The sequence below is a fragment of the Caloenas nicobarica genome, chromosome 4 (assembly GCF_036013445.1).
Source record: "Caloenas nicobarica isolate bCalNic1 chromosome 4, bCalNic1.hap1, whole genome shotgun sequence".
In the NCBI taxonomy this organism is placed as follows: domain Eukaryota; kingdom Metazoa; phylum Chordata; class Aves; order Columbiformes; family Columbidae; genus Caloenas; species Caloenas nicobarica.
In genome coordinates this window covers 53150303-53165817 of record NC_088248.1, presented here as the reverse complement: position 1 = coordinate 53165817, position 15515 = coordinate 53150303, and the positions used below count along the sequence as shown (strand labels likewise).

At 41.4% G+C, this 15515-nt stretch overlaps 1 protein-coding gene across 1 annotated transcript in view; it reads right to left on the bottom strand.

Annotated features, from left to right (window-relative positions):
• KCTD8 (potassium channel tetramerization domain containing 8) overlaps positions 1-14528 on the bottom strand; it is a 93008-nt gene extending 78480 nt beyond the window's left edge. Inside the window, exon 1 of the mRNA XM_065634466.1 lies at positions 13685-14528. Coding sequence (XP_065490538.1) covers positions 13685-14528 — 844 coding nt within the window. The remainder of the gene's footprint in view (positions 1-13684) is intronic.
• Between the last annotated feature and the right edge of the window lie 987 nt (positions 14529-15515).

Genomic DNA, 15515 nt, shown 5'->3' with positions numbered 1-15515 from the left:
CCAATCCCTCTATCACCATGAATGCCAGTGGAAATACACTATTTCTTCACAACACATGCCTTGCCCAGGAGGATAACTTTAGAGAAGAAAACACATTATCAGGCATAACTGACATAATTTCATGGACATCAAAAGTCTTTTGACAACATAAAACTGACATAAGACCTGCCTTAAGTTCTTTCTATTATGCTTTCTCCCTATGACGTGTATTTATCTATTAGGTGTCAACGAATGCAAGCAATACTTTTGGTTTAGTTTGTTGTCATAAGAGGATTTTTAACAGTGTCTCCAGCCACATCGCTTCTGCAATCTTGTCAGTAACGTGGGAGAAGCAAGAGGAACATCCAACATTTTTTGTATAATCCTAGTTATTAGTGCCACATGTTCTATTCTTACATTAAAATTTGAAGAAGAAAAAATCCCAAATTGTTTGAATATCCTAATAATTAATTACCTTGCTGTTACATTCTGCATTCATTCAGCATTGAATTACTATAAAGTAATTCAGCGTTGTTCGTGTTTGCTTTATGATTTTTTTTTTTTTTTTTTTACATTTTCCAGGCTACCAAAAAAATCCTGGTCAGCATTTTTGCAGTTGCTACATAAATTGATTCAAGCTATGCTAGGGGTAAAACAGAGCCTGACAAGCTCAAGAAAAAAAAAAAAAAAAAGTCACATTAAAGAAACTCAATACTGATGAAAAAATATCAAAATGTGTAGAGAGAGAGAAAAAAAAAAAAAAGAAAAATAATTCCAAGGTAGTCTGACACCTTTGTGAGAGATAGCACCTATAGAATCTATCTAAAGAATAACAATGGTTAGAGGTTCAAATAACAGTGATTTGTTATTTTTTTGAGATTTCTTTCTCCAGATAATGTGATCAACAACAACAGCACTACCCAAAATTAATTTTGAACGTTTTTTCAGATCATTTCTTATCTGTGGCCTATTTTACATTCTATGGTTTTGAATTTGGACTAGAAAGTCCTGTAAGAAACTTTCTCCTTAAGCATTTGTTTCAATTCTGAATACAAGTAGGACACATAAAAGTAAGTAAAAAGATAACATAAAGTTAAGGCTTTGAAGCTTGTGATTTTCAGAATAATCAGAGTTTTTAGCTCTCTAGCATCTACTTCATTTACTTGCAGCAGTTTACTCTTCCTTTCCTGAGAAGCGATATCAAATAGCCAATGCCAAGCTAAATCACATCAGAGAAGAGAATCACGGGATAATTTAGGAGGTCTCTAGTCCAATCTCCTGCTCAAATGGATGGTCAGCTATGAGGTCAGATCAGGTTATAGGTGCTTGATCCAGATGAGTCTTGAAAAGCTCCAAAGATGCACAATGTGCACAGCATCACTGCACAGCCTGTTCCAATGCCTGACTGCCTTAATGGGGGAAATGTTTTTCCTTTTATCAAGGAACTCGTAAACCTATTAAGATTGAAAGCTGAGAACATCATATACTACCACACGTAACATTTAGTAGTCTTAGTGATCCACAGTCTAACACCACATGTCTTCTTACATAGAAATCATGGCAATCCACCGTGAACTAGCTGTAATTATCCAGTAACTTGCAATACTCTTGCTATATGATTCCTTGATAATATAGTAAACAGCCTTAACCACGGTTGTTTTCACTGTTATAAACTGACTTAATTGGACAAGTTAATGACTGAGAGATAACCACTGCTAGAAATCAAGGTGGACTTCAGTAAAATGTCAATTTCTGTATTGCTAGAACTCTAATATAACCACAGGATAAGGAAGATGCTAAACAAGTGCAGTTTATTGCCAGTCACAGAGATGATAAGAAGAACTGAATTTTCCAAACCAGCAGCCTAAATTTAAATGTGTTTATCCCTGCTGCTTGCCTGGTACTCAAAGTGCAGATGGAAATTCTCACTGAACTTGTCTGGCTTTTCTGAAAATACATTCAAGATTGCAAGCATTGATTTGGAGGTCAATTTTAGACCCATATAATTCTCAAATGTGATTCGTTACATGGTTCACTAAAATGCATAACTACTTTTGCTAGTAGCCTCACTGTTGATGATAGAGCACAACCCTGATTCCAAACACATGTATTTAAATGGTTAAAAAAAAAAAAAAAAAAAAAAGAAGCATCTTCTCAAACTTCAGAATATTTTTACCATTTTCAGGAAGTGCAGCTAAGCAACCCCCCAAGTTCCTTTGTATATTTTATGCATCATAGACATGACAGTATGGAAAGGCCTGAATATAGTCAGATCATTAATATTAATTATAAATAAGACATTTTTACATAGTCTAAAAAGCAAATCATTTTTTCCAGTGTATTTCCTTCCAGGTTACCAATTGCTCATAACAGGTGCATTTTTCCCCTCCGTATTTTGCAGCCAAATGTAAAGAATATCCAGATTAACTGTATTAAATTGAAGATTACTATTAAGTTTACACCGCTTCAGCAGCATCGTCACAGAAACACAAATAGCATGTGTGGCACTGAATAAATATTAGTTAGATGCAGCTCTTGCCTTACTCGTATCTTTGACCAGGAACCTCTTGCTTTTCCTGGATAAAAATTACTCAAGGCATTATTTCTCATGTATTTTATTTTACAAGAATTAATGAAATTTTGGAAAACCACTGCACTGTGAATTATTGCCCTGGTATTTTGAGGCCCTGACACAGACCTGTGATTATGGTGCCTGGTCAATAGGGTCCTTGAAGGACGCAGCTCTTGGCTTACTTGCTGGTACTCACAGAAAGCAGATGCAGCCACCACAGTGCCAAGCCCCAAGGGGACATCAGCAGCCATACTGGCCCTGACCCACCCCTTGGGCACCTTCAACCCTGCCCAGGACCCCATTTCAGCCCATTCCCTCTAGGGTCAGCCATTCCCTGAAGATGTGGACTCACACAGGCTGTGCAGCTTTTATTCATCACATCCACAGCAATGGGATTTAAGAAGAAAGCACTGCCAGAAGTCAGTCACCAGGGATCTGATTAGACAGGCAGCATTTAACCTAATCTCCTCTACCACAAGCACATTCTTCTTCCTGTAATTAAATGTGATCACAGACGCAATTATTTAGGGGCATAATTCCACCAATTTAGGCACCGAACTGCTTCAGCTGCAGGTGGAAAAGATAAATAGTGAAAAGACAGGAATGAAAATGTGAGTGTTGTTATGACTGGAGACTAGATTACGAGGCAGCTGAAAGTCATAGGAAGATATAAACTTAACAGGTTATGAGATAAAACTTTAAAAATTTCAATAGTCCTCAAAATATCACATAGCGAATAACAAACATTTCTGTGAAGTTTGTCTCTGCTATCCTAAATAATTACAGGATTATTTTGAAGCCAAAAGATGTTGCTATCTGTTACTCCAGATGTTTTTTGGGTAGCAAAAACACATAGATTTTGTCTATTTCTGTCTGTGACATTTAGAAACATTACGTTCATTTATCACATCCCCAGAGACAAACAGTGTGAAGAAACGTCATGGGAAAAAGAAAATTATCAGAACTTTATATTTGCAAGCTATGACAACATTAAAAAAGGTAAATATGCACAGGTTTCTGAGGGATTGCTAAAAGAGAAAATTAAAGTCTATGGGTGCTGGGAAAGTAAAAATTCCAAGCAGGATTGTGAATTACAGTGGTCTTAGTTATATTTCTCATGAAATTTTGGTTTACACTTTTTAATATGATAAATCTTATCTACACATACAGATGCTGACAGTTCCTGCTCTGAAGAATTGGTACTTCAAATGGGTGAGTCACTGGGAAAGGCAGGTGTGGGATTTGAAGCCAAACTTTTGGAAGAGAGGACAGACACAACCTTACTTGAACAATGGTCCCACTCTATCTTGGATCATAAATAGTTGAATTATTTTGATTTTTTTTTACCTAAAGTCTACATAGCTTCAGCAATATTGATCACACTTTTATAAGGCAGTGTATTGGTATTTTTAGGAGGACAGAATGAGTGATATTTATATTCCCAAGTACTGGAAAGTGACAAAAATAGGTGGAAATGCAAGAGTAGCCATGCCTCTGCTTTGTTTCAGATCAGCTCAAAAGCCACAGTACGCATTAACAACATAAATAGTAACAGCTGTCTGAAGAGAACAATACTGAGAAGTGACTGGCTATAAATGGGTGACTATAAAAGAAAGGGAAAGAAAAAGTGTTTATTAAGAAAAACTAGCAAAAACAGTTGTTTAGTTTTTGTCTTTCTCCACTATATTATCTACATGTTACTCTGATTAAATTGTTGGCATTCTATCTTATTGACTTATTTTATCTGCCTTCTAACCCTTGTGTAGTTTATTTTTATATTATTTTGTATTCATGAGTTTCAATGAGAATAAAAGAACTGTCGATTAAGAAGCAGAAGCATTAGAGAGTACTTCTGCATACACAAAATACATATTTGTCATTACCCTTGCAGTTTTCCAGATATGGTGGTTTTAATGGGGATTTGAGTAATAGACAGGAAAAAAATCTGGTTTAATTAAACTGCTAGTACAAGGTTATGAAAGTAACTGTTTTGCACACAATTTATTTATATAATCATGTATATATGCAATTTGTGGCTTTTTTCTTCCTACTATTTAAAAACTATAAAGAGCTTCACAGATACCTCAGAAATGTATATAATATTCACTGATAAAAAGCCTTCAGAAAGATGGTACACTTTTTAAAACTTCTGTGGAATACTCTGACATAGTTGTAATCCTTATAGGAACCTCTAAACATCTACTTTAAATAAAATATAAAGGAGTTTCACTAGTAACTCAAGTTGCAGGAGACTGTTTACAACAAAATGTGTCAGGAGTCCCTGAGCAGCAACTCAACTCTCTTTGGGAATATTTGTTAATATTACTAAAGGGAAAAACTCAGTAAGGATGAAACAGAAAAGATAAAGATGCATCTCGAGGTTATTGCTGTTTATTTATATAAAAAATAAAATATACTGACCAATTTCATTTCTGAATCATCTCTTTCTTCTAAGGCAAAGAGAACATCTCTGTATGTATTAAGTGTAATACAACTGAACGTATGCTAAGGGAAGACCTGGAATATTTAATTTCATTAATAAAAGTCAATGATGGTGTTGATTTCTCTCCTCGGTTTCTCAGCCCACACCTTCCCCCCCACAAAGACATGTAGAGCATATCTACTTCGATGCATTATTTTTGCCATGTGTACTTGCACTTGTGACTGAGTTGTCTCTGGATTGAGTTACTCACAGTATTTTTTTAAAAGGTGTTGTAGTATTCCCTTCTGAAAAAGTACTATTTTTTTTTTCTTATTCCATAAGCTACTCTAGTTTTCTTTATTCACTAAGTGCATGTCATTGGAGCAGAAAACAGATCAGGCACAAGGTGCATGGCTTGAGCAGTGCAGAGCAAACCTGACACACACAGCCTGGAGGCGGTGGCAGCAGCCTCTCGCTCTGCTCCCCCTTTGCTCAGAACCCCTGCTACAGGGTTCAGGTACACAGGAAGCAATGAGGAAGGGAACAACTAAATTTTGACTCAGCTGCAAAATGTTGATGAAGGAACCATTGCCCCAGCTGTAACTGGGAGCAGTCCTGATGCTGCTTACAGCCAGGCAAGCCCCATGGGGCAAAGAATGAGTAAACATGCTGCTCCTTAGCTCTAAATCCTGTCTTGAGCAACTTTGAGGAAGACAGTATCAAGATAGAAGTCATTCCACAAAGAAGAAATAATATTTGCATAAATGTTTTTAAAGCATCGTATTGATCTTTTTGCCGGAAATGTGAAACTCTCATCAACAGCACTGGAATTTTTACATATGCATGGTGAAGTCCTGAAAATATTTAGAGATGCGATGATACAAATGGAGTGACACCTTGCAGTAAGATGCGTTCTTCAATTTAAATGTCTTCTAAAGCTAAGTTGTCAAAATGTTACAAAAGTTTTGTTACCATCATCTGATACAATGTAACCAAAGTGGAATGCCATTAGTTTCCACAAGTGTCATGAAAATTAACAAAACATCACTGCTTACCTCCTGCCAGGATTATCTGTATTAATACTGTTAATAGAAACAATTAGGACACCAAATAGGCAGTCATGTAGTTCGAAGTTCACTTTTATGTGAAAGACTAGCCCAAGACTATTTGCTGCTTCAGCCCCAGTGAAGGTCTGTCTTGCAGCTGGGAATAGGACTTGAGTGCTTCACACACTGTTAGTTCCTATTTATATGATTAATTCCATATAGGTCGATTTAAAAAAAATCACTAAGTAGCCCTGAATTTATATGAGGCTAAAGCTAAATGTGCAATGGACATTACTGGTTTAAAAATAAAAAATACAAATCATACAAAACATTTTAAGAAAAGTACTTAAAGTCTACTGAGAATGATAATTTCATTTTAGACATAGCACTTTTTTCTCCTAACATTTAGTCAATATATGAATTTTAAGTACAGTATAAATTACCTCTTCTCAAAAAGAACATGCAGTTTTATCAACCTCCCTAGGAAATCCATCATGAAGCATTTGATTTGCTAAAGCAAAATGAAATTTGCCTGGTAATTTTTTTAAGGGTTTTCCACTGGGCTTCCAGTGGCTCAGTTTATCAAAGAGCCATGATTTGAGAGTGCCATTAGTACTGCACCTGCTTTAAGAAACAAAGGCCTTGTGAGCAGAAATGTAATAAAATCATCCTAGGATATAAAAATAACATCTGCTTGCCAGGTTAGAATGTTAGCTGGTATGGTGACTTCAACAATTTTTCAACACTTATGTCTATTCAACCAACTACCAACCTAATAATCAGTCTGTGGAGTGAAAAAGCCCTGCAGACGTGACCTTGGTCAACCTAACTCTGTAACAGACTTCTTACACAACTCTGGCAGAAGAGCAATCCAAAACTAGAGAAAGAAAATCAGAGGGGAAGTCCAGAGCATGATGGTGCTATTCGCTTCTCCTGCAGTGACACCCAGGATATGCCCAGTTGCTGGGACAACATTGGGCAATGCTGAGCTGGCTGCAGGCTACATGGTGCACCACAGTGATTTCAAGCAGCCCAGGACCACAGAGGTATGAAATGGATGCACATCACCTTACACACTTTCCTTCTTTGCCCAGCTAGGTATCTGCCTCACCAAAGATGTCGCCCTTAAACTAATAACACACCAGAGGGTGGTGGAGCACTGGAACAAGCTCCGCAGGGAGGTGTCACAGCCCCAGGCCTGACAGTGTTCAAGAGGAACTGGACAACATCCTCAGACACACGGTGTGAACTGTGGGGTTGTCATATGCAGTCACAGGAGCTGGACTTGATGATCCTTGTGGGTCCCTTCCAACTCAGGACATTCTATGATTAATTCTATGATTCTGTGATCACTTTGTTCGGGCCATGCTGGTGTTGAGGTCAACCAAGAAGAGTTTCTGCCACTTCATAACATATGCCATAGCACATTACTTCTGACATCTGTGAGAGCTGCCTGAGCAGTGCTTCATTTCTGGAGATCTACATTCAAAGGTGGAACAGTGGCAGAAAGAGGATAATGTGAGAATCGATGAACTCCCTCTCAGTGCAATGCTTAGTCAATTTTTGCTGGCCACTCAAGTTCTCCTCACAGTATAACAAATTTGGTATTTGCTGCAAAGGAGAAAGGCATCAATGAAACACTCCATATCATACTGAGAAAGCAAATACATTGCAAAGTGTATTTTATTAGCAGTAACATTTTAATTTTAAATCATGTGCTTGGAATTATATTTTATGGAGAACTTTTTGCACATAAATTCTGTGCTTTAACAGTAGATAACTGGAAGTTCATGTTGACAATAAAGAAAAAATAAAATATGATTTGCTTATCTTACTGTGGAAAAGTAAATATTTCCCTGTGACTACTGTCATAAATCCATGGAAATGTACAAAGTGATCTGACACCAAGGAGCAGTTTTTCTGCAAAATATTAAAAATCCAGCAAAGTCAGCTTCTCCAACACTGTTACTTAATTTCCAAGTAATCCACAAGAACTACAAGTCTGGGATAATATCAAAACTAGTGTGTTTCCATTTCTCAACATCAGAACTAACAGATGTCTGTATCAAGGTGCTTATTGCTTATCTAATATTGATCTTGGTAGATAATACCCAGACTAGTTGATTTTTTCAGTTAATCTCTAATTTTACTTGTAAAACAATGTACAACAGTTCCAGTCCCCAGCTGCAAATATTAAAGTGGCTCTACAGTAGTTAAAAATATTAAAATATGATCACAAATCATTGTACTGAGTCTTGCATATTTCTATTGAAGTGTCATAAAAACATCAAAAGGTTCCTGGCACAGTTTTTTACTGCAGCAGTGTCTTTACACCAGCTGTAGAAGAATGCAAGTTATTTTCCTTATTTATTTATTTAAAAGCCTAATTTGTCCAAACTTCTTTTTACTCTTACATTTTAAAATCTTTATCAAATAGAATCCTTTTGTTGAAATAATGACTAAAATTAGAATACCAGTTTCATCACACATTATGTCAAGTGGTGGCGTAAGAAAGATATTCTCATATTAGTAATTTATGACTGTGCAGTTTGATTCATCCCTTTATGTTCAGGGACATATATTTTGGAAAAATGACAAGATAAAGAGTAGTTTATTATTTATTTATTTTTAAACTGGTTTAGAGTTGAATTGGAATCATAAGGCAGAATATCCTGAAGTTTTATGTCAGTTGTCCAAAGTCACAGGACTGCCTACAGCATCTCTCTTTAAGGGTCTTTCCTCAATAGTCCTGCCAGAAACAACATTCCTAGATCTTGATACTATCAGAAATCTGAAGCTTTTCTACATTCTACTTGTGATATTGATTTAATCCTTCGTATCTGCCTGTACCACCAAAAATCTGTACTCTAATCTTTGAGGCTCTGGTTCAGGCTCAAAATAAATTGTCTAGCTTTACATTAATGTGGCACAGAGAAGCAATACCCTTGTTTTACTTGTGTCTTAGTCTCCTTTCTCTCCTCATCCTAGCATTTTTCAGATATATTTGTTCCACATTAAAAAAAAAAAGCACAGACACACTTCATTTAGCAAAAAATCCACCAAATAAGCAGTGATGGCATTCACAGAGTAACTAACACCTCAAAGTATTTTACATACATGTTCGTTCCCCGTGTTTCAGGTGTAACCTTCTGTTTTATTCTCCTTTTTATTGCAAAGACACAAACAATGTCAGCTTTCGTTGTTGTTGTTATGGATGGGGTTTTTTAAGGGCTTGGTGGTGTGATTTTGTTTAGGTTCAGGTTTTCGGTTTGTTTTTTTTTGGTGGTGTTTTGTTTGATTGTTTTTCAAAATACTATATTAATTCCTTGAAGTTCATTGCCTCCAACTGCTTATTCCCCACTGATTACAAAATTATTATCACTTGTTTATGACAATTTCCACAGCAACCAATATAATCTCAGAGTGCTGTGACTTCAAGTGGAAAATAAGCACCATAAATTCATGAAAATGCCACCTGTTACAAACAAAAACAAGAGACAAGGAAACAGAAATTGTCACATGTGAAACAGGAGTGTTGAAATAGAATACATGTCAAAGTTTTTTCATTAAATATTGCTGCATTCTTCTTACGATAAACATGTCAGTTCAGCACAGAAAGCTTCCAGCTGAGCACCATGGTCTCAACACCCGTAAGTCAGATTGCGTAGCAGATGTTAAATGTAAAATCCATTAAGACCAATTAGATTCTGCATAAGAAAAAAAAATAGGAATAGCATGCACAGGCAATCCTGCATTACACAACAGAACTGAGAGATACAGTGAACCACAAGAAAAAGGCAAAAGGTGTAAATTGCACCCTTTCCTCACAAAGAGACCAGCTAGCTAACAGAAGGTCTGTTGCGTTGCCTGCAGCCACACAAAGCAAGGTCCGCTGGTTTCTCGTCTCCTGTCTCCAACTAGAAGCAACTTCTGTGAAGACTGTCATCTATTGCACACTAACAGATGTTAATCAGTGGTGCTCTGTGGTGGCTTGAAACCAAGCAGCAAAAGAGTTTGAGCCTCTTTTCCAAACTGCATATTCATTTCATGCTGTATTATCTGACCCAAGTCATCCTTACGTGTACTAAGGTGAGAGCTTCAACAGCACAGAGCCAAGCTATTGGGAAAAAAAAGAAGAGTTTGTGGTACACTCTGGTAGGGACTCTTCACTGCCATATAAAAAGTGACTCCTTTTATTGATGATTAAGTGACAGGATTTGCAATGGACACATGGAACAGATCTGTGAGCGCTGTTCAGGACTAAGCTACCAATGCAAGGTGCAAATTAAATTCTGGCTGTGTAGTAATTGTGTAGACAAATGAACCTGTCATTGCATACATGATAGCTTGCACACCACTACGGGCAAATAACCTAATGTTTTTAATAGGAATTACACACACAAAGAAGGAAAGTCTCTCTCTGTACTTGTCAGAACATGTTGCCAAAGGCTGAAGCATAATTTCCTGGTAAGCAGTTTCATGCAACTTCTGGGTCTTCAATCAGAATTAGTCTGCATCAGCTAATCTATCCCTAGATATTAAGCAATTCATAAATTAATTAAATTTATTTGTAGTATACAAGGTGAATTTCATCTGCCTAAATGTTTAAGAATATGAAGTAATTTCCATTTTTTTTAAAGCGATAGATGGTAATTTCAACTCAAAATATCTACTAAAGTTTGAGAGATAGTAGAAACATACTTGAAATCTGTTCCACAAACCATAGATTAAACCCTTAGCCTTCCAACATTCCTCAATAGCTCTCAGTGAGAAACTCATTCAGCTACTCATGACCTAAGGAAATGGGCAGAATGTATAAATCCTTATATATTTTTCCAATCACTTTGCTATCTACCATTACTAGAAAACAGAGCCGTTCACAGGTCCTCAGAAGAAATGGTGAAAGAGAAGTTTATGTGGCTGCTATGGAATTACAGACCAACAATTAATACAGTTGCTGGTTGGAGATGTTCATGTTGTGAACAAATGCAAATGCAGCTAGGGCTTTTTCCAGTGGAATGTAAAACTAGGCTTCTTCTCCACTTGCACTTAATCAATCTCAGGTGCTGGCCGAAAATCCCAAAGTTTTTTTGTCTGTAAGGTACAGTCCAGTCCAGAGTTGGACATACTTCTTGAGAGCTCTTAAAATCAGCAACCCCTCAACCCAAACTGCCTCCTTTCTGGGGTTCATGGGGACATGTGGCAAGGAATAAATTGAAAAGTGACTGTTCTACTGTATTAAGCTCTGTTTGTGAGTGAGAAAGGAACACGGTCCTGGCTAATGCCAGTGGAGAGCCCACTTTGACCACTCTTCTCACCCCTTGTGCAGAACACTAAGGCTTCCAAGGTTTGCTCTCCCCTCGATGGATTCTTGTGCAGCAGTCCAGCAAAGTAACAGCAAGCACCCAATTCATCCAGGGCATTTAATAATAATAAGGAATTGTTTTATCAATGGTTTCCATCAATTAGATATTTATTCAGGTTAAAAAAAAACCCAAACAAACAAACAAGCAGACACACAAAAAAAGAACTCAAAAATCTAAAGCATTACTTCAGGCATTGTGTTTTGCTTGTTTCTCTTCCCATTTCGCTGATTTTTGAAGTTTTGTCTTCATGTTGCTATATTTCAGAAAAATCCATCTAGTCATACTCAAATGTATAAAATTGTTAAACAAAAAGTTGCTAAATGCATAACAAGTCCAAAATTAAAATATGCTCCCCATCTTTCCAGCCTACTTTTATCTCAGCCATTTTTTGCACCCAGGAAAAAACCAAAAAAAACCACACAAAAAACCCAAAACAAACCAACAAAACCAAAAAAACACCCCCCCCAAAATAGGCAAAACCATAAATTTTCGGTTAACTGTAGCAATCTAAGTAATTAACTGTTTTACTTTTCACAACATCATAAACTGAAAGACTGAAAATCAAACCAAAAATCTTTATGTACAGCATCCAATCCATCCCTGGCATTATTCCATGTAAATCAGTGGTATTACACCAGAGATTAATTTGGAACACTGATCTGAATTAGAGCACTGTTCTATACAGCAACCTCACCATAACACATTAAAAAAAAAATTATGAGCATCTTATAAGCATCACATATGCACACAAATAATTATGCACCTAAAAATCTATTTCTGAGCAAAGAGAACAGGCTACTTCACAGTCTTGATAATAAAAATAAAAATTTGTACTATTTTGAAAATCATTACATCCATTTTTTTCTGAAAGGAGATTTAATAGTCATGTTAAAATACTTGATAAAGGTCCACCCAGAAGAACGTAGAGCTTCTCTACACCTCAGTTTTTACATTTCCTAATGAAATATGACCAGCAATAGGTTATGCAATGAGTCTTCAAAAGCTGGTTTAATATAGTTTTGAAGATTGATTTGAAGTACTTAAGCCTGCTCAGCAAAGGGTGGTCACCACCTATATAATATACACCAACGTAAACTATTTAATTAATTTCTCCTTTGAGAAGAAAACCATTCACATTTCCCTCTTCTATTAAATACTGTACCTAGGTCCAGTTTTGTGTGCAAAACAGGTTGTTTCTGTGCAGCTGGTGAAGTTAGTTGGAGGCTGCATCTCCCACCTCACCACAGAGGCAGGCAGATGCTCTACCGGAGCATCCCTCCTGCGCTCAGGGAGCGTGAGACCACGCAGAAGCGAATGGAAAACATTTTTCTCTTCCACAGGCTTACTCAACTCTCACACATATCTGTAACATTTAAGGCTGCCTCTGCCTTTCAAAGACAGCTTTCTGTCAAGGGCTGGTGTTCTCCCTCCAGCTGCAGATTCATTACCCGAAACCAGTGCCCAGCCAGTGCCCTACATAGCAGTACATACTTTGCCAGATTGAAACTCATTCGTCATTGCTCAATTTTCCTGTTTGTGCATGACCTAAAACCCTTAAGGCTATCCACAGCCAACTAGTGGAGTCGCTTATGAGCTGTGTACTGGCTAGGGAGTGGTTTCTTTTTTTTTTTTTTTTCCTTGGAACTAGACTCTTTTTTGCTCCCCGGGAAGTTGACTGTGCCCTCGCTGCCCCTTCCCTCACAGAGACCGTGCCCAGGTGCAGTGCATTCACTTCGGAAGGAAACGCAGCGATAAAATATTGAAACCCTTCCTCGCTCCGGGCTCCGCCGTTGCAATCTCCGCACCGCCTCGCTGAGAGGGAGCGCCGCAACCCTGCGCGGCGGAGCCAGCGCGGCGCCCGCACCCCCCGCCCGCCCAGCGGGCTGGGACACCCGCCCGCCGCAGCCCCGCGCTCCGGCACCGGTGCGACGTCCCCCTGGGAGACCCCGACACGGGGCAGCGGGGGAGGCGGGGGGCTGGTTCTTCCCGGGGCACACTCGGCAGCAAAAGGTGGCACCAGCCCCGATTGCTCCAAGGAGTGCGGGGAGTTGCTCTCCCGCAGCGCTCCGGACGGGGCATTAGGCAACCCTGTCTCGCAATGCACAAAATACAATTTGAATTGTGGCGGTGACAGCGCCGAATGAGAGGGAAACGGGGGTAGCCCCAGTTTCTCTCGAGCTACATGTTGCTTTGGGACACCAAGGGTTGGAGTGTCGGGGGTGCAGATGTACTTTTAAGTGCACACTGCCATGCTCTCCCCGGGGATGGGGAGGGCGGCAGGGGCACGGGCAGCACTTACTGAAGAAGATGTACTCGGTGTAGCTGCTCCAGATCTTGTCGTCCCTGTACTGGTTGATGAAGGCGGCGGTGCCGGTGGAGTTGCAAGCCACCATGTGGAAGCCCGCCTCAGAGAGCCGGTCGAAAGCTTGCTCCAGGTAGGTGAATTTGAGGTAGAAGCGGGAGGTGTACTTTTCGGGGGGGCGGTCAGGGTCGCGGCTCTCGTTGAGGGTCTCGCCGAAGACCTCCTTGGCCAGGGCGATCCTGCCGCACACCATGATGCGGGCGACGCGGCGGAACTTGGCGTCCGCCTGGTTGTCCCGCACCGTGGTGTAGGAGCCGCGGTAGCCCACGGTGAGGAAGCCCGAGCGCTTGTCCAGCGCCGCCCGCTGCAGCCGGTCGCTGCTGCCCTGCGAGTTGCTGTCCTCCAGGTCGCTCTGGCAGCCCTCGTCGTTGAGCGAGCTCTGCTTGGTGACCTTGGGCGAGAGCAGTTTCACCAGGTCGCCCAACTGGAAGTACTCGGCCTCCCGCAGGAGCCGCTCCTTCTCGGGGAAGTGCTCGGGCAGCGCCAGCTGCTTGTCCCGCAAGTAATCCAGCACATACCTGAAGAGGAAGCCGTCGCGGTCGATGAAGAAACGCGCCCGGCTGTCCCTGGGCAGCTGCCGGGCTGCCGCCGGGCCGCCCCGGCCGGGGGAGAACATGGTGGCCAGCGTGCTGTCCGGGACGCTGAGCAGCGTGGAGTGCCTCGTCACGTACACCTGGCCCCCCACGTTCAGCTCCACCACCTCGGGAAACGGCGAGCTCGACGGCCCCGACACCATGTCGCTGATGGGCAGGATGCTGCCGCCCGCCTCCTTCAAAGCCATGGCTGCGAGCGGGCGGCAGCGAAGGAGGGTTTCCCTCCTAAAAAAGGCGGCCTCCCTCCCTTCTACCCACCCCACCCCTCCTTCTCCTCCTCCTCCTTCCACCGCCGCCCGGCGCCCCCGGAAGCGCCCGGACGGAGCCGCTGCTCCCACCACCCTCCGGCACGGCGGCGGGCGGCGCGGCCCCGGGACGCGGCGCCGGCGCCCACCTGCCCCGCGGCGCCCTGTCGCTGTCCGGGCAGCGGGACGGGCTGCGCTGAGCGGGGGGCTATGGGTTGGGTTGGGTTGGGCTGAACCGGTCCGACCCCACCCGGACCAAGCGCTGTCCCTGCCTCGCTCGCCCAGCTCCGCCAAGCTGCGTTGCGGGGGGGGGCGCGGGGGCCCGCAGCCGCGCTGGCCTCAAGGCCGAGCGGCCGCCGGAGCCGGCTGCCACTTGGCAAAGCGCTGCCGCGCTGCCAGCCTCGGACCAGGGGAGAGCCAAGCCCCTACCGCGGCTCCTCCCCTCGTCTCGGCTGGGTGGCTGTTTTGGTTCGCTTTGGATTCCCGCCCCCCCCCCACACTTTAAAAACCTGCCAGCCTCCCCCAAGTCCTTCTGCCTCCTTCATACTATCGCTCTGATCAGCGCTTGCAGAGCGCTAGAATGGTGGTCATCCTGCCAGGAGTAGCATCCGGCAGGATGCATATGACAGCATTTTTCATCATCTTCCCTATATCAGCATGCCTTTACCATGAGGGAACGAGGGGGATTTAATTTAACTAGTGTTCAGCTGTGGCGGTGGTACAAATCTAACAGGCCCTGATGGGACACAAGTGCTGTATGTGATGTCCTGCTGCTTCGCTGGGGCACAGCACACTGGGCTCTTGATTTTCAGAGAAGCTCAATGTGCTCTCTAGCTTGACAAAGGAATTGGGGTGATTCAGAGCAGAAAAGAATGTCAGCTGCCATTAGGATGCAGATGCCAGACATAGATTTTTATTTGGAACATGTTA